The sequence below is a fragment of the Enhydra lutris genome, unplaced genomic scaffold (assembly GCF_002288905.1).
Source record: "Enhydra lutris kenyoni isolate GAN:26980312 unplaced genomic scaffold, ASM228890v2 scaffoldscaffold7, whole genome shotgun sequence".
Taxonomy (NCBI): Eukaryota; Metazoa; Chordata; class Mammalia; order Carnivora; family Mustelidae; genus Enhydra; species Enhydra lutris.
In genome coordinates, this window is record NW_019154091.1 from 17,479,522 (window position 1) to 17,504,594 (window position 25,073).

A 25,073-nucleotide genomic window follows, 5' to 3' on the forward strand; every position below is an offset into this window, starting at 1 on the left:
GGATTATTTCTTCTTTGGGTCTTGAGTTTGATACGTTCTTTATAGATTTTTGGATACTACCCTTTTATCTGATACATTATTTGCAAATATCTTCTCCCATTCTGTCAGTTGTCTTTTGGTTTTGTTGACTGTTTGCTTTGCTGTGCAAAAGCTTTTGATCTTAATGAAGTCCCAATAGTTCATTTTTGCCCTTGCTTCCCTTGCTTTGGCGATGTATCTAGGAAGAAGTTGCTGTGGCTAAGGTCAAAGAGGTTGCTGCCTGGGTTCCGCTCAAGGATTTTGATGGATTTCTGCCTCACATTGAGGTCTTTCATCTATTTTGAGTCTATTTCTGTGTGTGGTGTAAGGAAATGGTCCAGTTTCATTCTTCTGCATGTAGCTGTTTTCCAACATCATTTGTTGAAGAAACTGTCTTTTTGCCAGTTGACATTCTTTCCTGCTTTGTTGAAGATTAGTTGACCATAAAGTTGAGGGTCCATTTCTGGGCTCTCTATTCTGTTCCATTGATCTATGTGGCTGTTTTTGTGTCAGTACCATATCATCTTGATGATTACAGCTTTATAATAGAGGTTGAAGTCTGGAATTGTGATGCCAGCAGCGTTGCTTTTCTTTTTCAATATTCCTCTGGCTATTTGGGGTCTTTTCTGGTTCCATATAAATTTTAGGATTATTTGTTCCATTTCTTTGGAAAAAGTTGATGGTATTTTGATAGGGATTGCATTAAATTGTAGATTGCTCTAGGTAGTATAGACATTTTCACAGTATTTGTTCTTCCAATCCATGAGCATGGAATGTTTTTCATTTCTTTGTGTCTTCCTCAATTTCCTTCATGAGTACTCTGTAGTTTTCTGAGTACAGATTCTTTGTCTCTGGTTAGATTTATTCCTAGATATCTTATGGTTTGGGGTGCCATTATAATAGGATCAACTGTTTAATTTCTCTTCCTTCTATCTTGTTTTTGGTGTACAGAAATGCAACTTATTTCTGTGCATTGATTTTGTGTCCTGACACTTCACTGAATTCTTGTATGAGTTCTAGAAGTTTTGGGGTGGAATCTTTTGGGTTTTCCACATAAAGTATTCTATCATCTGCAAAGAGTGAGAGTTTGACTTCTTCTTTGCCAAACCAGATGTCTTTTATTTCTTTTTGTTGTCTGACTGCTGAGGCTAGAACTTCTAGTACTATGCTGAATAGCAGTGGTGATAGTGAGCAGCACTGCCATGTTCCTAACCTTAGGGTAAAAGCCCTCATTTTTTCTGCACTGAGAATGATATTCACTATGGGTTTTTCATAAATGGCTTTGATGATATTGATGTACAAGGCTGTACTTTCTCAAATGCTTTTTCTGCATCTATTGAGAGTATCATATGGCTCTCTTCCTTTTTTTTTTATTATTGTAGTGTATGACACAGATTTGCAGATATTGAGCCAACCTTGTAGCCCAGGAATAAATTCCATTTGATTGTGGTGAATAATCCCTTTAATGTACTGTTGGAACCTATTAGCTAGTATTTTGGTGAGAATTTTTGCTTCTGTGTTCATCAGGGATATTGGTCTGTAATTCTCCTTTTTGTTGGGGTCTTTGGTTTTGTGATCAAGGTAATTTTGGCCCCATAAAATGAGTTTGGAAGTTTTCCTTCCATTTCTATTTTTTGGAAAAGAAAAAGTATTAATTTTTCTTTAAATGTTTGGCAGAATTACCCTGGGAAGCCATCTGGCCCTGGGCTCTTGTTTGTTGGGAGATTTTTGACTACTGCTTCAATTTCCTTGAAATTGGTTATGAGTTTAATCTGCCCTTTTGATGTGTAAATCCTTTGCCCCAAAAGTGAGTAGGACAAGCTTCAAATATAGTAAAGTATTTAAAATTTGAATTTAATTTATAATATATAATGCAATTTGTGCGTATTGGCAGTGAAGAAAATATATTAGACTATCCTTTCCACGTGGGTTCATGTCTACTGATATAGGCTAATATTATCAGTCAGTATACAATTTAAATAAAATTAGTTATATGATGAAACAGCTTTATAAGACTTTCATATAAAAATGTAAGAAATTTAAAATTATATAAGCACTGATACAAATACTAAACTACTATGTGAATGAATCAATACACTAAATTATTATTTTAGCTCCAAGAACTGCATTTTGACTTTTATTAATTATATTTTATGTATAATTTTTTTCATGTGTACTTTAGGACTATTGAGGATTTAAAAATTTTATTTTTTTTTTAAAGATTTTATTTATTTGACAGAGAGAGAGAGAGATCACAAGTAGGCAGAGAGGCAGGTGGGAAGAGGGGGGAGGCAGGCTCCCTGCTGAGCAGAGAACCTGATGTGGGGCTTGATCCCAGGACCCTGAGATCATGACCTGAACCGAAGGCAGAGGCTTAACCCACTGAGCCACCTAGGCGCCCCCCCAAAATTTTATTTTAAGTATAATTTTCCATCTTCATCTTTTTCTCCTACAAATCTCTTTATTTATTTACTTGTTTTGAGATTTTATTTATTTATTTATTTGTCAGAGAGAGAGCGCGAGATCATTAGGCAGAGTGGCAGGCAGAGGCAGAGGGAGAAGCAGAATCCCCATTGAGCAAGAAGCCCGATGTAGGACCCTGGGATCATGACCTGAGCCAAAGGCAGCCGATTAACTGATTGAGCCACCCAGGTATCCCATATTTTTTTTAAAGCCTTTTGTTTTAATCCCAGTTAGTTAAAATACAGTGTTACATTAGTTTCAGGTGTATAATATTGTGATTCAACAATTCCATACTCCACTTTCATCTAAAACCTTTCTACATATCTATGATTAAACCATACCTTCAAAGTAACCATCTCTTCTGGGTTGTGCCATCTTTGGTGATTTTGTAACAGAAACTTTATTTTCATTGTTTTTTAATAATGCTAGGCAAACCATGGGATCTAGATAAAAAGCAAGGTAAGACAAAAGTTCAGCTCTGGCTAATTCTTTCTCTGAAGTGGCTATAATTTTTTATGATACTAAATAGTAACAAACCATTCATATAGTTTTGGTTATCTGATTAAGTACATAGCCAATACTTAATATAAAGCACAAAAATACTTGTAATGTGAAAAAATTATAATAAAATTTTCTAGTTATGGTATCATTTTTTATTTGAGGAATTGTTTTACTATTTATTATTATAGCTCCTTTCTTTAATTCTTAAATATATCTGCTGGAATAAAGAAAAATTTCCATAAATGCATAGTAGGTAAAAGGCATTATTACAGGAAAAATCATATACTCTACTTTTATTTCCTCTGCATATGAGGAGCTGGGATATAGAAGATGTAAGCAAGACAAATGATAAGACAAGAAATAGAAAAAAGATCATTTCACTAATTCTACAAATAAATTAGTGGTTTCTCTTTTGCCTTAATATCTTATATAACAAAGAAGTTGTTCTATATACATTTTATAGCCAAGAGCATTCTAAATCTATTAATTTTATGAAATTAATAGGATGATTATAAACACAGAGCCCTATGATTTATTGGTAATGGGGGATTGGTGCAGTTGCAGTTTTTGTTTGTTGAAGAACTGTAAGAAAAGAAAATAGTGATGTAAGTAACAGAGGATAGAAGAAAAAGCAGAAAGTTATGCATTTAAAGTAGGTTAACATAAAACCACTAGTTAAGGCAGCATACATTTTCTTAATATCTTACATTATCTTGCAAAAGGAGACTTTAAGAATCTTTGCTTAACTAGTATCTAATGCAATATATAATTGAATATGCTAAATGGAAAATTATAATTTTATAAATAATAAAGCCCAACTTACATATTTTAATTAAATGTTAAGGCAGTATATTTTTAGAATGTTAATTAGAAAAACAGAATAGTAGTCACAGAGTTATTTTTCAAGCATGTGGATACCTAATATTTCCATTAATCTAGCAACAATTTATCATTATTAAGCATGATTTACATGGTTCACAGAGATTATATTTCTCAAGATTAGGGAAAATATTTGTCAATTTTTGGGCATACCTCATAATTATATGTGACCAAAGGTATTTTAAGAGTTGGGTAGTTCTATATGAATTCAACATGACATCAATAAAAATAACAAATATTTTAAAGATTTTTTTTATTCATTCATTTGAGAGAGATACAGAGACAGAGAGAGCACAAGCAGGGGGAGAGGCAGAGGGAGAGGGAGAAGCAGACTCCCTACTGAGCTTTCCTCATTATTATCAAGATTAAATAATATATATAAAATATTTAGGAGAGTTATCTAGCTCGATTCACACAAAAAGATAATTTTATTCATCAGGGGCACATAAAGAGTGCTACATTTTCAATATCCTTTCATTCTAAAACATTGTGATTGCAACCTTAAATTTATTAAAACTTACAGTAATGCAAGTTGCAAAGGGATAATGATAAGAAGCAAGAAAAATAGTAATTCTAGATGGGGAAAAAAAATCACTTGATTTTGATAGCCCCTGGAAATATCACTGTGAAATAAGATACTACTCTAACCTCCAAAAATATAAAGTCAAGTAGACATGTCAAGGGACAAGTTTATTGTAAAGAGTACAGCTTGTGGTAGTTTTTTCTTGCATTATAAAATCAGTTTTATACATTTAAATCTATTCCTTTGGGATCATCAATGGTAGGATGATGTTGCAGTTTTTAAAATCTTTTATGTCCCGGTATGACTTGCTCAGTGTCTGGGAAATGGGTTTTAAATACATTTTTATAAAATATTTAAAGAAACCCATAAGAAAGCTGAGTTTCTATTACACATATGACTCTGTATTTCATTATCTCATTTAAGTAACATAATCTATATAGGCATTAGAATATTCTTAAAATTATTTCATCCCCTATATAATCCCTTTTCAGTTTCTAGAGTCCTAATCTTAGCTCACTGGTTGATATTCTTGTTAACTTCATACCTAGAAACCTTATTATCCATTTTTGTATGTACAAGCACATACAAGTACAGTAGTGCTGTAAAATAAGTTATAAGTCAAGGCTGGATGACTAGATGTACTTCATCATTTTATTTATTTATTTATTTATTTATTTATTTATTTTTATTTTTTAGGAGGGGGAGGGACGGAAAGGGAGGGGCAGAGGGAATCTTAAGCAGGTTCCATGCTGTGTGGAGCCCAAAGCGGGGCTTAATCTCACAACCCTGAAATCATGACCTGAGCTGAAATCTGGAGTTGGACACTTAACCAACTGAGGCACCTAGGCATCCCATATTCCATTTTTCTAAGGAGTATTGTTTACTAATTTAAATTTGTCTTCCCAAATAGAAACATATACTTAAATGACTGCAATACATACACCCAGTCATACACGTACACACAGTCAAAAGCATTTAGTGACTTTTATCTAATTTACTGCTGACTTAGTTAATAGTTATTTATTGAACTACCATATGCCAGGCATGGTATCTATCAGGTTCTGGGAATTCAGTGGGGAATAAGGAGAGTCTTGGCCCTCCAGGATCTTACTATTTAAATCGACTTTATTATTGTTTTGTTGAGAGCACACACGATCAAAATTCTTATTCTTTTTGGAAATCACTGAAATAAAATAAATCATCAACAAACTTTATTTTGCCACAGTTTTGTCTATACTCTTCCCTTTTGATCCTTAACACTCATTCTTTAGTTACCCTATCATTTTGCAACCTGATCTCTTTGCTATAGCCCATGAAGTACTCAATTCATATTAAAAAGTTAGCCTAACTCATTTTCTACTTGGCTTCATTCTGGACTATAACTCAGTGTAAACATCACAGTCTCAAGCTATTTTCATCACTGAAATAAAATAAGCAAGTATTTATTAAATGCTTAATATGTATTGAGTGTATATTAGATATTATAAACAGCTGCAAGATAATTCTTATCCCTAGTTGTGGTCCTACCTTTATAACTAAATTAATCTTGTTTGCTTCATCCTACTCTTTATTCACTGTCTGAAATTTGAAATGTGACATGCGTAAATATGATAAATGTTGGAAAATCACATTATGTTTTTGTCCTTATATTCTTAGCCCTCATGATTCTTATCATTGCTCTCTACCCAAACCCTTATACTCAGAATTCATCCTCTCTAAGGAGAGTTCCACATAAACCCCAAGCATCTATTCTCTTCCCCATCCTGGTCCTGTCCATCTTTCTACCAGTTATGTTCACTACTCTTAGGTTATTGACTCGTGTTTTCAATAAACCAGCAACTCTCGACTTACACATGATGTTCTCCACTGCAGTTATAAACCCTAAACTTCCCTAGGTATCTGCTAAATTCTAACACAGATCACCAGGTTCTAAAATTATTTCTGTTCATGAGGCAACAGTAAAAACAAAAAGACAAATTAAAACCCCATAAAAACAAGACCAGTCATTACCTGTTTATGCTTATGCCCATCATATTTATTAAGCAATAACTTACTAGAATAACAACAGTCAGAACACAAACTCAAACTGAGTAAATATAACTCCCCACAATTTTAGATTTCATCCTATGGCTTCCAACCAATTCCTCTTCCCACTTCCTGTCCTCCTCCTGTTTTTTTCTGCTTAAAGCAGATGGCCTCATTTATCCCAATAGAAGTCATCAATACTGAGTCTCCCCTGATGATTGCCTATACCATATGTCTCCCTGGCCCCCTCTTTCTTCACTATCAGCAAACTCAGTCGTATTTTTCCTCTATCTGCAGCTTTCTTAAATAATTAACCCTCTGCCTTTGTCCTGTTTTCATTCTCATCTTAAATCGAATATTGCTATGCGGACTCATACCCCTTGGCTAATAAATACATGTATAAGATACAAACAGGAAGTATGTGTTTGCAACTAAGCAACTTGTGCTGAAGTTTTTCATGGTAGAAATCTGAATTAAAGCTTCCATGATATGTGCAATTATGCCCCATCCCCACAAGGATTACTGCCTTGTTAGACTGGAAGTCTTAACTGATTCCATTTAATTAAGTTTCTATTCTCTGATGCTCCACCCTCCCTGCCCCCTACCCCCAGAGATGGCTAGTCTCCAGCAGTTTTATGGACAATGTTGCCCTCTGGTGGCTTATGATTGTCAAGTTGGCAGGTTAGCCATATAAGATATAGATAGATTAATCGATCTATCTCCACGTATATTACTAGCAAATTTTTAAGGTTTAAGTATCTAAAATATTATTTTAATTTATTAGTAAGTAAAAGTTTAAAATTATGGCCATTATTTTAGGCAGATTTAAATAAGTTCACAGATTGAAATGTAAACAGGAAAGATACTAGAAAGTTCTTTTTCTGTAAGAAGAAAACCAGAGGTACAGAGTCTTAAATGATTCAGTCACAGATACAAAGCGACATAAGTGCTACATTATTAACCCAATAGAAGATTAAAGCATCATAATTGGAGAGGATCCTATTGATTTTCTTTATCGTGACTTCATCCTTAACCTTACTTTGGATATTTCTATTCTGAATATATGTTGTGAGGGGGCAGTAGAGAAAAAGAATGAGAAGAATTTTAAAGGTCATCATTAAGTTTTACATTTCAGAATTCAAATTTTAAAGAAAAATTTGCTTTTATTTTATCAATCTAATATTTTGATCAAACAAAAGTAAAACAAAAACTTAACAGAGACATAAAACCTCCCACAGCAGTAAGAATGAAATTTGGTTTACAATCATGTAATAAGAGTAATGATCCTTATAAAAAATTATACAGTTGCCATTTTGGATTTTTACCCAACAGATCACACATAATGACTATTGCCAAATTGTTAAATTTAAGATGTGGTGTTAACTTGTATGTCTGCTTGTCCTTTTACATTTGTTACCCTACCATGCCACCTTGTGACAGATAAAAATGGGCTTAATTTTTGCCTGATGATGATTATGTCTAATTTTTGTCCATTAAAACAATGGTTTGGTTTTTATGTATGAGCATAAATTCCTTATTAAAATTTTTGCTAAAATCGATTATTTATTGTGCTGATTTATTAAAAATGAGCTCAACAATGAAAACCCCTTAGTTATAAGAATTAGCAAGAAAGACCTATATATTTCCAGAGACAGAGTTTAACAAAACAAACTTTGCTTTAGCTTCATTATCAGAAACTATTACAAACATTGTAAATATCTTCAAAAAATAGCTATTGAACATAAATAAGTAATAATTATTTGTTGAACTTTGGCTGAATCAGTACTTAAGCTACTTCTGATATTTGAACTTCCCCCAGGAGTTTCAGAAACTTTCATTGTTCTCAAAACAGCTACTTATAGAATGTTTGTTGCACCCACTATTGTTAAGAGTTTGGAGTTACTATTTCCCTCATAACTACCAGATAGTACTCAGTTAACTGAGTTCTGATGAATTTAACAGGAGTTTACATCACAGGAGTATGGGAAACACAAAGCAAGTTGAATAGAGCACATACTCACATTTTCTTTAAAAATGCTTAAAATTTCACTCTCTCAAACCTGACACATGCAATGAAAAATACTACATTATCTCAAAAAGATAAAAGGTGTCACTAATATAACAATAAAAAAGGAAAGTTGAACATTTGTGAATATCAAAATAAATCATCAGGAATTTATCAATAAAGTGCTATGTCAAAAAATATCAGCTATTTCTTGGAAACCAGTGGTATTTTGGTTATTTTTATTTTAGTTTTTTTTAATAAATATATATATATACATTTTTAAAATTCAATGGATTAATGATTAAAATAATAAGTGGGAAAATTAATAAAGAAAAATTAATCTTCTGAATGCTTCTTTGAATAATTATATAAGCTAGAACTATAAGATAGATTCTCTGTTTTTCTCAGGACTAATGGTACTTTTATGAAAACATTTTACTGATGTTAAAATCATTGTAAATTAAGAAGCTGTTGAACAAGAAAAACAAAACAGCTTTTAAAAAGAGGTCACATTACTTATATTAAACCTATGAGTCCATGAGTAAATATAAAGTTACAAGTAAATGCTAAGTTATTGTATATAACTTAGTTTAAGTATATAGTATATTAGTATATTAGTATAGTATATAGTATAAGTATATATATATTAAGTATATTTGCTTAACTTAGTTAAGCAAATAATTTTAAGTAGTTTTAATCATAGATATAAAGTCATAATGGCCAGCTATTTCTTGCCCTGAGACTATAAACTAGTCCGCTATTAAGTAATGATACTAAATGATTAGAGGTACCCAAAGAAGCAAATGATTTGGAGAATCAAATGGGATAGAAGAAAGGATACTTCTGAACATTTCCCAAGTTCAGCATAATCCTGAAGATAAACATTGTATTTCTTTCCCAAAATGAAGCTGTGAAGCCCTCACAGCTAATATTCATGAAGCTAACAAGTTTATAGAAATAATTTATCAAACAATCAAGCAATTTAAAAACACAGAAAGGAATAAGCACATGAAGCACTCTTTAGAATAAACACTTGTCAAAGTGAACCAATTTAGAAATAAATTACACCATAATTCTCAATGCACAATAGACAGAATTATCAATAACAAAATAAATAAGAAATAGGGGGAAGTGAAGATAGCATTTAAGTGCATAACAAATCATTTAATGTAATAACATAATTCTTGTTAAGTTTCCTTAAGTTTTCAGAATTATTACCATAGATATACTCATATCTGTGAATTTTATTTCTGTTCTTATTAAATATTATTAAATATGATTTGGGAAATAATATTTTAAAAGAATTTATCTTCAATATCAGACACAAAATTATTATTCAAAGAGCATTCATCACCCACCTAATTTTTTCCTTAATTTCTTTGATTTCATCTTCTGTGCTCTCTTCAACATTTGCTGAGCAGTAGCAATATCCTTAAAGCCCCTATTAAAAGATTAAATTTAATAAAGGCAAAACAAATATCCAGACCATATTAATATATGCATATGCATATAAACATACATATCTGAACTATATAGATTCCCATTTAAGAATCTGTAACATGCATACAGTTTCTTAAAAACTAATAATTCATAGAGTCTTGAAAAATAACTGCCCTAAACACTTAAAAGTCTCTCAATTTCTTCATATTTTAGTGTAAAATAGACCACATACCATTCTTTTGAAATTTTTTCTTCTTTTTCAGTTTTTAGCAAACTCTTTCCGCTGGTCTTTGATTCAGGAGTCCAGGATAAAGTCCTATTTTGTGCTCTGGCAATAGAAAAAAACTATACTAACTGAATCAACACAAGTATATCAGCACTTTTTAAAACTACAAGCTGTTTATGTTGTCTCAAACTTGGAAATAAAATCCATTTAAGTTACAGAAAAACTTTATCTTGAAAAGTAATAAAAGTCTGCCATTAATTTAAAATGTTTACATTTCAATTACTTGAAGCATATTTCAATCCTTTTGTCGAAAGAAATGCAGCACTGGAATTTTTATTCTAATCCTTATCTCTACCTATATAGTAGTATTTAAAAGTTCACTTGTTTACAACCATTAATGACATTATTTCACTGACACTTAACTTTTGTTGTTGCTTTAAGGAAGCTACCTACCTCACACTTTTTTTTTTTTTTACTGAAAACCCCGTAAAATGATTACACTTTTAACATTAAATGCTCTTCCATCTTCTATACAAGCAAATTTGTACCTACTTTTCATCATTTTACTATTATTGTAGTAAGTGTAATACTCTCCTCATGGGTTGATCCTCTAAAAGAGTAATATAATGTAGCTTACCTGCTATTAAACTGTGTGTGTTCTGATGAAAACAAATCTTCTTTCTCATTACACAGCCATGCTTGAGCTGGATGACTTCGTAAATTCAGTGAAGTATCATCATATTTTAAGGTTCCAGAGAACTTATCAGGAAAGTAATGTATATTAAGTATAAAATAAATTGAAAAATTCCAGCACTTATATATTACTTTACATGCATATTATTGAGCAGTCTCCCAAGGAAAACACATACAAAAATTGAAAATTATAATAAATTTATGCAATACACATAAAAATGTACTTTATTGTATTGGTGGGGGGTATGATTTTTGGTATTGTTTGCATATACAGAATGATTAATTGCAAAGATCTTAAAAATATCAGAAAACAGAAACTTCAAAGATTATCAAATAAATAACAGATATTGCAGTCCATTGACCTCTGACTGAGAATCTTCAGCTGTTGCCCTCTTAATGCATATTTTTGTATTTTTAAAGTGCTGTCAACCAGTGATTTTAGTCTACTGCCAAATATGCAGCTGAAGTATATCTTTTTTTTTTTTTTGCTACTGTGAAATAAAGTGTTGAAAGAAATCCAAAATAAAGAAAAAAAATAGGAGCAAATGAAAGAAAAGCTATATGAAAAATTACATCTGGGGATGAGGAGGAAGTCAGAGGCTTCTAAAAGTAATTGTGTTTTTCAAGTCAATAAATTGCATTATTAATCACTGCAGCACAGCATAACCTTAAAAATGAGAAAAGATGGAGCACTAAGAGATTTCCATGACATGTTACCTTTGGCCAGTGCAGCTGGTTTGGGACAAGCAGTGTTTGTGAAGGAAAGCGGGTGGAATCTAAAGTTAGCCATTCTTTCTCTAAGGCAGCCTGCACAAATAATAAACAATGTACATAATTCAATTGCATCATGTTTACAAAGAGCCTTTTAAATTGTCTTTTATACGACAAATATTAAGAGAATATGTAGGAGTTTTTATTTACAGGAAAATATGCTACTTGCTATTGTGAGATGTTATACACCTGTTTAATGCAAACATTGTAAAAAAATAAAAGACTTCTCAGCCCTAAGTGGGATAAAGTGAGAATTTGAGTACTCAAGTGTTCCAAAAAACAGATTGCTCAGTGTATTTAACTATTTGATAACCATGATTCTGAGCCAACTCCGGATGTAACTGAGGGAAATAAGCTTTAATCTCTTTATAATGCAAATTTTAATATTTTCCACCAAACCTCACTATTGAGAATTTATGGTATTTTAACACATTAGTATCAATTTTTCCATAAACACTGTCTATATGATAGCTTTTACTTAATTTCTTCAAAAATTTCACAAATTTTCTGAATAGGTGGAAAAATAAATTTTGTGGCAACATAAAAATCACGGATCCTAATATTAGAGTCTCTAATTCAAGTGTGTGGATGATAAAAAATGTAAATTTAAACTTTGAAATGATACTTTTATAAGTCCCTTCACTTTTTAATCTTAAAATATCTTTATTCCATTTATGTAATTTATTTTATCTTTTGACAGAGGACCTATACTAAGTATGCTATTGTTACAGCATTTAGGATATCATTATCTAAATTTTATTGCCTGGATTAGCTAATATGGTTTAGAATAAACTTCTGTGGTTCTATGAAGTTTTGTGAATCTACAAAAAAGATTAGAATGCCCATGAACTTGTTTTTTTTAAAAAGTTCTAAAAAAATCAGACATTTGTCATGTTTATTTTTAAAGATTTTTAAATTTTATTTATTTATTTATTTATTTAGATTGTATTTATTTATGAGAGAGAGAGAGAAATTATGAGCATGAGCCAGAGAGGGGCAGAGAGAGAGAGGGGAAGGAGACTCCCACTGAGCAAGGAACCCTATGTGGAGCTTGATCCCAGAACCTTGAGATCATGACCTGAGCTAAAAGCAGATGCTTAGCAGACTGAGCCACCCAGGTGCCCCTTTTTAAAATATTTATTTATTTATTTATTTAAGAGAGAGGGAGAGCAAGAGGGGAGGGGCAGAGGGAGAGGGACAGGGAATCTCAAGCTGACTCCGTGCTGAGCAGGAGCACTACATGGGGCTCAATCTCGTGACCCTGAGATCATGACCTGAGCCAAAACCAAGAGTTGGTCACTTAACTGACTGCGCCTCCCAGATGCCCCAATAGTCAAACATTTATGATTTAAAAACTAGAATGATTATATTCTGAGGAGAACTAAATGTTATTTTCCATTTATACAATTTTCAGTGTTTCTTGACTAAGCAGTTGTTTGACAAGTACAATGTCCAATTTTTTCCAGGCAGACATTATTAGCATACATATCACAGTTATATATGTTTTAAGAATAAATATCTGGTTTAAAATGTGCTATTTGATGCAAACAGGATTCAAGGCTCAGATTTTTTAATTCTTTATTTTATGTGGCAAATAAAGAAAAATCCAGTTCAATCCCAGGAAAGATTAAGGCCCATGGCATAGCAATGATCATCAAATTCGTATTCTTACTCTGATGAAAACTATTAAAGTGAAGAGAGAATGTGAAAATGTGGAGACAATACAATGAAAGGCAATGTGGCAGAAGATTCTGGGAAGATGGTGGAGTAGGAAGAATGGGGACCCTGTCTCCCAACCTAGAAAATGATTGCATTTGCAGAATCCATCTGATGTAACTATTTGGGAACTCTGGAATCTATTGATGGCTTATAACTTCCAGGGGAAAACTTGGATGGTAAATTGGGGTTAATTTTAGTCAATTTCAGCTTTTGGCACAGCTGCCAGCTCTACCCCCTGGCCCTGAGTTAGGCAGCTATTCAGGAGTAGCCTGCACATAGCTTGTAGAGCCAGAGTGGACAATAAGGACCCTGTCCTCCAAATATGATGATCTATGCACTACTCATTGATTACTTCTGATTCAGAGGTGCAAAGATGTGGGTGTCCTTGTACTTCCCCTCTTGTTGCAAGCCCCTGCCCTACCAGCTAAGTGATTTCCAAGGGTTTTAATGGCTGGTGTCCTTCCCTTACCCCTTCACTTTTCTCTTTTTCATCTTTTGGGAGTGAGATATCAAAGACTAGGATGCACATTTTTTTTTTTTTAAGGCTAGAATGGGGTACCTGGATGGCTCAGTCATTAAGCATCTGCCTTCAGCTCAGGCCATGATCCCACGGTTCTGGGATCGAGCCCCACATTGGGCTCCCTGCTTGGTGAGAAGCCTGCTTCTCCCTCTGCCACTCCCCCTGCTTGTGCTCTTGTTCTCGCTGTGTCTCCCTCTGTCAAATAAATAAATAAAATCTCAAAAAAAAAATAAATTATAAAAAGACTAGAATATTCAAAAGCATCTGCACATATGTGGGAAATTAGATTGTCAACAAACATATATAGGGGAAGGCACAGGCTCAGAAAAGACCTGAGGAGACCTTAAGTTTATATAAAACTCGGGCTGATACTCAGCACAGAGACAGACTACAATAATATAGAAACAAACATTAATAAAAGCAAAAACAAAATCCCAGCAAACCCTGGGGAAGAGAATCTAATTTCTAGAGTCACCATAATCATTACATTCAATATCCAATTGTAAATAAAAAAAAAAAGTCACAAACCATTCAAAGAAACAGAGAAGTTTATGGCACATTCAAAGGAAAAATAAATAAATCAAGCAAAACTATCCTTAAATAAAGACCTCATGGCAGATTTACCAGACAAAGATCTTTAAATAATTGTTTTAAAGATATTTAAAGAACTAAAAGGAGGGAAAATGATGTATAAACAAAACAGAAATATCAATTAAGAGACAGAAAATCTACAGAGAAATCAAGAAGAAAATTTGGAGTTCTTAAGTGCAGTAGCTGAAATGAAATATTCCCTAGTGGGATTCACTAGAGAGATATGTCTCTGAGTAGGCAGATAAAAAATTAGTGAGCTTGAAGATAGGACAATATAATTATCAGGTTTGAGGAATAGAAAAGAAAAAAAAAGATTGAAGAAAAGTGAACCTAAGGGACCTGTGAGATACCATCAAGCAGACCAACATATATACCATGGAAGTCATAGAAGGAACAGAGAAAGAAAGAAGCAGAGTGCATATTTGAAGAAATAATGACCAAAATTTTCCCAAATTCAATGACAGACCTGAATATAAATATCCAAGCAACTCAAAGAACTGGAAATACAATGAACTCAGAACCCACACTGAGACACATAATCAAACTTTCAGAAGCCAAAGACAGAGAATCTTGAAAGAAGCCAATGAGAAGTAACTTATCACATATAAGGAATCCTCAATAAGACAGCTAGCAGATTTCTTATCAGAACTTTGAAGCCCTGAAGGCAGTGAGCTGATGTATTCAAAGTGCTAAAAGTTAAAACAAAAAAACAAAAAACAAACAACTGTCAACCAAAATTCCTATATTGTCAAAACTGTCCTTCAAAATCAAGAGAGAAATTAAAAGAGTCCTAGACAAACAAATGCTGAGAGAGTTCATTACCTTTAGGTCTCCCTGAAAGAAATGCTAAAGAGAGTGCTGCAGGTGGAAATAAAGAGACAAGCGGCAATTGGAAGTCGTGTGGAAAAAAAAAAGAAGATCCCAGTAAAGATAAATACATGGGAAATTATAAAAGCCAATATTATTGTACCAACAGTTTGTAACCTTACTTTTTGTTTCTACATGATTTAAAGAGACTAATAGAGAAAAAAAAAAAAAAAACTATAGCTTTAAAAACTAGTATTATTGTGACTTTGGTTTATAACTCCTCATTTAGTTTCCTACATAATTTAAGGCACTAATGCATTTAAAGGAATTATTGGTTTATGTATATAAAGAGGTAATTCTGTGATGTCAACAACTGAAAAGGGTCGAGATGGAGCTGGACAGGAACAAGTTTTGGGGATGCTATTGAAGGTAAGAGGGCATAAATTCAAACTGCAGTGTTACAACTTTAGAATGTTAAGAAAGATTGAGAAGTTACTGTTTAATAGCTATATAGTTTCAGTTTTACAGGATGAAGAGAGTTCTGGATATGGATTAAATGGTGGTGATAGTAAAACAACTTTATGGATGTATTTAATACTATTGAATGTACACAAAAATTAAGACAGTAAATTTTATGTGTATCTTACTAAAATTTAAAAAATTGGAAGAAAAATTTGAAAGGTAATGAGGACTAATGGTGGAAAGGACCAGTATTGCCAGGTAAGGAGCCTTATTTATACACTGTTGTGTACACACACACACATACACACCTTTTCTTCTTTTAAACACCTGCCAACCATCTCCTGTTTTATATTCTCTGGGACTCAAGTTGTTTTCTTTCTACAGCAGGCTAAAGACTCACAAAGAATGATTTCTCTGCCATAGCACATAGATGTTGATGAAGTCTCTTTCTTAAGCTAAACAAAGTCTGGGGAAAAAACTTAGTCTTTAAGTTGATATTTAAAAGTGCAGAAAACATTGAAAATAGTTTTTCTTGATTTTTAATGCAAGGTCACAAACTTTTGTAAGATTCCAGAACAATTCTTTAACCACTATCTCAGAAATTTCTAGAAGCATAAAGAGAAGGCTTAGTATAAAATGCTAAAGATACTTTTAGTGATTATATAATCACAACCAAAAATGTTACCAAGACTACTGATTTATGTGAGTTCAAGCTTATTAATATCTAGTATATTTGGCAGTACTTTGTTGAAAAAAAACCTCAAAATGTCAAGAGAAATTGGCCAAGATTATAAATATACTACTGTTTTAAAAATGTATATTAATATATCATGCTTACCACTGGACATTTATACAAATTTCAGTTTTTGCTTAAGAAAACCTTCTGTTCAAATATTCTTTAACTTACAACTGAGGATTTGGAAAGCTTTCTGGTTATCAGAAGACTACTAGCAAATTTACTAACGTATTAAAAATGAACCTGAATTTAGATAGATCTATAACTTTGTGTTCACAATTGAATGTTTGATCAGATATATACGTATTTGGCTTTTGACCAGAGAAGAAATCATTATTCTACAATTCAACTTTGCGAGTGCAGAATATAAAGCTATCATGGAGAAGAGCTACAAATAACATTCATGTCTATTGGGGTATGTATATGCAAAATTTTCCAGGCCATCTACTGTAATCTTTTCATTTGATGCATGAAACTAGTATCAGACGAAACTAGTATCAGACGTGCCCTAAGTCACAAGTCAGTGAAAATTGAACAAGTCCTAGAAATCCTAAAAGCCATGACTTGATATTTTTCTTTCTCCCTTAACTATCCCCTTCCCTGTCCCAACACTTTCCTCTTCTTCTGCCCAAGTTGCCTCTTACTATCCCCAAAGTAATTCTTTCTAATACTTCCTGATAACTTTTGGAGCATCTTAGAATCCTTACAGTTTGAAAATCTGGCCCATTATTAATCTCAAATCTCACTTTCTAAACCTTCTCCTCTGGGGTGCTTGTATGGCTCAGTTGGTTAAGTGTCTGACTTCAGCTAGGTCATGATCTCAAAGTCCTGGGATTGAGCCCCATATGGGACTCTGTGCTCAGTGGAAAGTCTACAGATTCTCTTTCCCTTTCTGTCTGCCCCACCACTGGCTTGTGCTCTCTCTCTCTCTCTCTCTCTCTCAAATAAATAAATATATAAATAAATATCTTTAAAAATAAATAAATAAGCCCTCTCTTCCATCTTCAATGAAAAAGCATGGTGGCTCATATTCTTGGAGACTGTTGTTATACTCCATTCATATCTCTTTTCATCAAACAAAATATCACTTTAGTCTTTTTCTTTGCCTGTAATTTAGGTTGCATTTGTTTACTTTCCCATAATGTACTGGTATATGTAACACTCTGTGAAGTTAGGATCAAACATGAACTCCAGAACTGAAAGTTGCCCAGCTTGACACCTTTGTCTCCTCAAAAATTATTCCTGAAAACTTACTGAATTTTACTTTGGTCTGAGAAAAAAAAAATCCAAATTTGTTGTGGTTTTCTATATTTATATTATATTAGCTTTTCTCATCTTCTCTAGGTTTAGGGAATCTTAAGAGGACTTGTAATGTTTAAATTTAAAGATAACTTTATTTTTTTTCATATATTGTCTTCTACATAGTATACTTTAAGTAACAGAGAAAATAAACCTTGTTAAATTAAGTCAACAATTAAAAGTATCATCTAAAATTATCTTATAATTTAAAAGATACAAAATAAAATGCAACTGTAGATCACTATGTCACATTAGACTTAACATATCTATTAGTTAGATATTTATTTGTTATTGCATATACTTTATGGCAAGGTGGCAAAAATTTCCCCTAAAGGAAATTGAGACCTAAGTTTATTAAAAATCCTGCCAAAATAATTCTTTTAAAAAGTTTATTCACCTTGAACTGTGAACTCGAAGCCCACAAAAATGTCTTATTTATCACTGCTTCCAAGGTTTATTATGAGTAATATATAATAATTGCTTAATGCCAGGAGACAATACTCCATGGGTCACAATTTCTGCATGTCTTGTGACAACTCTCTTTCCAGACTATCTTTTCAAGGATCTTTATATAGGTAACACCCCGGGAAGACAGAGATAGTGTTTTCCCCATGTTGGAGGGCACTATGTTACCCAGGACTCATGTAGTATGAGTCACATTGATCCAATTGATAGGGTTTGGACATTGTTCACAGTGGAGGAAGAAGCTAAAGTTATTTTGTGGGTAGGACCTTTTAGGCTAGTTCAATGTACTGTTGTTGTTGCTTCTATATCTGAATTGTAGAGTAGAAACTGATGTATTACATGTTTCAGTTTTCTACCCCATAAGTGCCAGAGAGGCTTATCCCAAAAGGGAAGAGTTGCAGGTAGAGAAGTGTTGGTGTGATAAACTCCTGTAATTTGATAGCAGTTGGATGATCAATGGGTCAGGATTTAGTCTGAGTACCTCTACTCTGTGATGTTTTAAAATGTGAACACAAAATCATGTAATAAATTTTTCTTCAGGTGTTTTCCAAGTCCATGTAGAATACGTGTAGGAGAGATACCTAGAATCAAAGGACAATAAGAACACCTGGAGTGTTATAAAGCTAAGAAGAAACTTTATCAGTCACTTGATGCTGTGGATAAAGGGATTAAAATTGAGGGATAAACAAGGTGATGATAACCTGGTACATGTGCCTCTTTTAGATGAGAAACCATATTAGCTCAGCCTATAAGAGGAACGAGAAATAACAGCAGCACTAATAAAGCTTGAAAATAAGCCTCAAAAGAATGTCTGCTCATATGCTATCTGCCAACAAGATTAATTAAAATTCAATACTCTTTAGAGAAAGAAAACCTCTTGCAGGGTCTTTACACTTTTTTCCCATATATTTTTGATACTTAATCAAAGGTTAAATGCTGAAAAAGAGAACTGACTGACTCAAAATGCTAGAAACATACAGTCAATAGAAATAAACCTACAAGTGATCCAGGTGTTGCAATTAACTGAGAAACCTTTGAAAATATCATACTTGGTATGTTCAGAAAATATAGGAAGTGATAGAAAACTTCAAGATAACTGGAATTTATAATAAATAATCAAGTAAAAATTCTAGAACTAAAAAATAGAATAACTAAAATTAAGAATTCAAAATATAGGCTAAAAATAATTAGGTAACACAAGAGAGATGGTTAGTAAACTACAAGATATGTCATATTAAAAGACAGAAGAAGGGTGCCTGGGTGGCTCAGTGGGTTAAGCCGCTGCCTTCGGCTCAGGTCGTGATCTCAGGGTCCTGGGATCGAGTCCCGCATCGGGCTCTCTGCTCAGCAGGGAGCCTGCTTCCCTTCTTCTCTCTCTGCCTGCCTCTCTGCCTACTTGTGATCTCTCTCTCTCAAATAAATAAATAAAATCTTTAAAAAAAAAAAAAAAGACAGAAGAAAAAAAGAAAATTCAAAAGAGAGTCTAAGAGACACATGTGAAATGGTGAGAAATTCTAACATACACAATTTTGGAACCACTTTACATCAAAGAAGAGAAATAATGAAAAAGATTAAATTTTTGAAATAACTGGCTAAGAAATTTCTAAAACTGATGAAAGACATAAACCACATATTCAAGAAGCCATGTGGTCTCCTTAATATAAGCAGAGAAAATACAAATAAAATTACACCTTTGCAGAAAAACACAGAAAATGAACCTTAAAAGTAGGCAGGGGAGTGGGGGTGGGATGATATCTTTAGAGAAGAAAAAGCAAAACTTTTTACTGACTTTTCATCAGAGTCCATGAAAGTCAGAAGCTAATGAAAAAGCATCTTAAACACCAAAATCTTACCTAGAATTCTATACCTAGAGAAGATATCCTCCAAAATTTAAAGTAGGAGAAATGTTCAAGCAATAAAAAAGACTCAATCTGAAGTTAAATAATTACTAAAGAAAATCCTTAGGGAAAAGAAAATGAATCCAGATGGAAGCATGTTAATGTAGGGAGAAAAACGACCACAACCTAACAAGCTAATGAAGGGGGAAAAGGAAAAACAAACAAAAAACTTAATTCATGCACAGAAGGCAATAAAAAACTAAAAGGGAATATAGAACACATGAACAAACAAAAAGCAAATATAAAGATGGCATTTATAAACCTAATTATACTCTTATTAAAATAAATTAAAATAGTCTGAATATATTAATGAAAAAATGTCAGAGTAGAATATAAAAATAAGCAAACCCAATTATATGCTCTTATAAGAGTCACACTTTAAATATGAAACAGAGAAATGTTGAATGGGAATGTTTAGAAAAACATATACTACTATAAAATTACTAGCCAAAAGAAGACTATAGGTATGAAAATATTGGAGGAAGTAGCATTTAATTAAAGAGGAAAACTATATGAAAGAAGGGAATTTTATTATGATGAAAGGGTCAATGACACAGTGTCTTATCTATATAACATATGTATGACCTAATAATGTAGCTTCAAAGTACAAAGCAAAATTTGACAGAAATAAAAGCTCATTTAGAAAAACCCACAATCATAGTAAGAGATTCTAGCATTTTTCTGTCAATAACTGATAGAATTCCTCCCCCCAAATCACTAAGGATTAAGAAGATTTTTAAAAACAATAAACCTGAAGTAACTGAGATTTTAATAACAAAATGCATATATTCCTTTCAAGTGCACGTGGAACATTTCTCCAAATAGATTATATGCTGAGACACATTTTTTTTTTTAATCTCACATCAAACTCTTCCAGAAAACAGAAATAGGGGAAATACTTCCCAATCAAATGTATAAGGCTAACATAAGCTTGACACCAAAACCTAGATTAGGAATTTTATAAAAAAGAAAATTTACACGTCCAACTTCTTTAATATAAATGCTAATCCTAAACAAGTATTAGTAAATCAAATTCAGAGATGTAAAAAAGATAATACATTATAGCTAAGTTGGTTTATTTGAATATGAGACTTAATGTTTGGAAAATCAGTGTTATATTCATAAAAAGTATTTGATAAAATCCAATTCATTTATAAAATCATCTTCATCATCATATTAATATCTTGGAATGGTAAAAATGTGTTAAGGAAGGTAACTTCCTGAATCAAATATAGAGTTACTATAAGAAACCTATATTAAACATCTATTTAGTGAAAGCTTATTTATTGAAAACATTCTCTCACAGACAAGAAGCTAGAAAATGATGTCTACTATCATCACTACTCAACACTTTACTGGAAATAGTAAGGCAAGAAAACAAAAGGCATAAGAATTGGAAAAAAAGAAATAAAATTATAATTATTTTCAGATAACATGATTGTATATACAAAATACAAAAAACCTGAGAGATAACCTACTAAAATTAATCAGTGATTTCAGCAAAGTGGTTAAATATAATGTCAACATACAAAAAGAAATACAATATCAGAAAACATAAAATATCTAGAAATAAATCTAACCAAAAATGTACAAGACCACTATGAAGAAAACTACAGAGCATTGTGGACAGAAATTTTAAATGGCTTACATAAGTGATAGGACAGTCTATGTTCATGGATTTAAAAAAGTAATAGTCTAAAAACATCAGTTCTTCCAAGTTGATTTATAGATTCACTTGACCCAAGGGAACATGACCCCTTCTTCAAACTATACACATAAAAATCAATTCTAGATGCACCCAGACTTAAATGCTGAAAGTTAATAAGGTTTCTAGAATATCTTAATGATCTAAGAGTAAGAAAAGATTTCTCATATGTCACAATTAAAATTTTTGTTTGTAATTTGAAATTAGAAACGTTCTGTTCATTAAAATTATCCATAAAGAAACTGAAAAGGTAAGCTCCAGAGGTTAGACAGGATATTTGCAAGGAAAAACAGGGTAGTATTCAGAATATATAAAGAAGTTCTACAAATCAACGAGAAAAAAAGATGTACAACCCAATGGAAAAATATGCCAACCCTTGATCATATCACAAAAGTGGCTAAATGGTCAATAAGCGTGCTAAAAGGTATTCAACTATTAATTATGACAGAAATGTAAATTAAAATAATAAGATAACACCACAAACTTACTGAAATGTAAGAAAAAGACATGAAAGTACATTGGTGTAGATAGAGCTTCCTCTGAAACCCTCGTATTCTGCTGATAGGACTATAAACTGATACATTCACTTTGAAATAACATTAGGCATTATCAACTAAACATAGGTAAATGTTAAGGCTCAGAAATTCTCTTCCTAAAAGAAGTATGAATATGCACACCAAAAGACATGCATACAAATGTTCATAACATTTGGTCATAAAAGGCAATACTAGAATAACTCAACAAAAAATATCTTCCAAGTAGTATATACTTTTAAAAAGTGGTATATTTAAGGGGCACCTGGGTAGCTCAGTGGGTTAAAGCCTCTGTCTTTGGCTCAGGCCATGATCCCAGGGTCCTGGGATTAAGTCCCACATCAGGTTCTCTGCTCAGTAGCAAGCCTGCTTCCCCCTCTCTCTCTCTCTCTCTCTGCCTGACTCTCTGCCTACTTGTGATCTCTGTCTGTCAAATAAATAAATAAAATCTTTTAAAAAAGTGGTATATTCAAATAATAGATAAAAAGTGGTATTGACAAAAGAGTGGTATATTTACACTCAATAACATCTCACAGAATATTATTACATGAAAGAAGAGTACATGCTATATGATTCCACTTACAGGAAGTTCAAAAATAGGGAAAACTACTCTATGATGATGGAGGTATGAATACTAGAGAGGCATGAGGAAGTCTGGGGGTGTTCATATGTTCTATATCTTCATCTGAGTGGTGTTTATGTGGGTGTAACTGTCTAGAGAAGAGGAAGCACAGGGAGTAAAACCAGAATGTGAAAGGCAAGTGCTTTATACAATAAAATCGAGCTCAATTTGGTTGGAGCATATAGAAGCCACAGGAAAGAAGTGGCATAGATGTCTGGATAGTGTGCTACCTTACTATGGAATACTTAAATAGCAATTTAGAGAGGATGCTCTCATTTCCTAGGCAACAAAGAACTACAAAATGCTGTTAAGCAGGGCATGAATTAAGCTCAGAGTTATATTTAGTGAAGGATAACTGATAAACAAAACATGGCATAAATCTGGTCAAAGAACATACAGAAACTCTTATAAATATTCTATGACCACGTTCTGCACACATTTGTAGAGTACAAAAAGAAGATACTAAGAAATTAGAAGCATACTTTTTCAAAGGTTATTTTTTTAAAAAAATCTGTAACATAATGTTAAGAGGAGAAAAATCTTAGAAGCTGAGTTAGCTCCAAAGTAGTATGCTAAAAAAAAAAAAAATTAAAACCAATATTTATATTTTGTAGTTGGTACTTACTTCGTCAAACGTAAAATCCTCTAAGTTTATTTCTTCATATTCTTCTTCAGATTCTTCATTCTTAATAGCCTCTAAAGCTGTTGTCAGTTTCTTTCTCAAAAGAAAGCCCTTCCAAACTGCCTAAACAAAAATTTAAAGCATGTTATACAAGGTTATAGATCAAACTACAAACCAGATTCTCTATGTTATCCCATTAGGAAGATAAAACATCTAAGACCTTAGTTTAATGGCTCAATAATCTGTTTTTTGAACTTTATGTGACACTTAAAACTGTAAGATAAATTAAACAACTGCATGTGTCTAAAGTTCTGAATCTCAGGAGACTTTCCTTGTGGTAAGCAGAAAAGAATCTCTAAAACTCCCTCAAATGCACATGTAGGTCAACCAATCAATTATCTGACAATTCCACTAGGACCCATTCTAAACTAAGAAGAAAGAGATACAAGTGAAAAAACAATTTTTCTAATTTTCAAATAATTAGGTATAAAATAAACGAACACACATTTAGGAAAATTTCAACATATACAAATGGCCATATTAGAAAGGTACTATCCTGGCCCATAACTATTAACTAATTTCATTTTAAAATAAACTAAGCACATAATAATAGAATTAAATCCATTTTGGTTTCTCAATAATATTGGAGTAGAGAAGCTTTTCTAACTATATCTCCAAGAACACAGGAACTTTTAAAGAATAATTGTACAAGGGAGTGAGTTCCAGGATACATTAACTGTAAAAAAACAAGATAGAATTAAGTGTGTTTTGCATGCTACCATTTATCTATAAATGATGTATATAAATACATAATAAACAAATAAATTATATGAACATATATTTAAATATATATGTATATGTGTTTGCTAATATTTAAAAAATAAAAGCGTAACTTGTAAAATTAATTTTATAAAAATTATTAAGTATAGGGGTGCCTGGATGGCTCAGTGGGTTAAAGCTTCTGCTTTCAGCTCAGGTCATGATCCCAGGGTCCTGGGATCGAGCCCCGAATCGGGTTCTCTGTTGGCAGGGAGCCTGCCTCCCCCTCTCTCTGTGCCTGCCTCTCTGCCTACTTGTGATTTCTGTCTGTCAAACAAACAAATCTTTAAAAAAAAAAAAAATTATTAAGTATAGAGGTAGAAAATAGAAGACTTAGCTACAGAAGCCAGACTTCTCTGGATATACCTTTCTTAGATTTGACTTTGGAAATGTGCACATGCTTAAGATAATCATAAAATAAACATGAAATAAAAGAAATTCCTGAAGAAATAGAAAAAATACGTTTCATGCTATACACACACAGAATTTTTCTAAAGTGACTTTAAAATAGATTTATTTGACTATCTTCCTAGTGAAATATACTCAAAAGAAAAATTTCATTACAAAAGATACCTTCAATATGTTTTCATATTCATATTGTTAGTAATAATATTGGTATTGTTATTACAGAAAATATAGAATATGTAAGTAGAATATGTAAGATAATAGCCAGATCATATATAACAATAGAAGTCACTCACAATCTCTATAGCAATCAACCTAGAAAGCTA

General features: G+C 32.4%; 1 protein-coding gene across 1 annotated transcript in view; it reads right to left on the bottom strand.

Moving 5' to 3' along the window:
• The window catches only part of LOC111142277 (leucine rich repeats and IQ motif containing 1), a 187,505-nt gene that overhangs the window by 78,678 nt on the left and 83,754 nt on the right, over positions 1-25,073 (bottom strand). Inside the window, exons 17-22 of the mRNA XM_022495329.1 lie at positions 23,527-23,646; positions 11,491-11,580; positions 10,718-10,839; positions 10,087-10,182; positions 9,773-9,855; positions 2,823-2,924 (exon numbers count right to left, since the gene is read on the bottom strand). Coding sequence (XP_022351037.1) covers positions 2,823-2,924; positions 9,773-9,855; positions 10,087-10,182; positions 10,718-10,839; positions 11,491-11,580; positions 23,527-23,646 — 613 coding nt within the window. The remainder of the gene's footprint in view (positions 1-2,822; positions 2,925-9,772; positions 9,856-10,086; positions 10,183-10,717; positions 10,840-11,490; positions 11,581-23,526; positions 23,647-25,073) is intronic.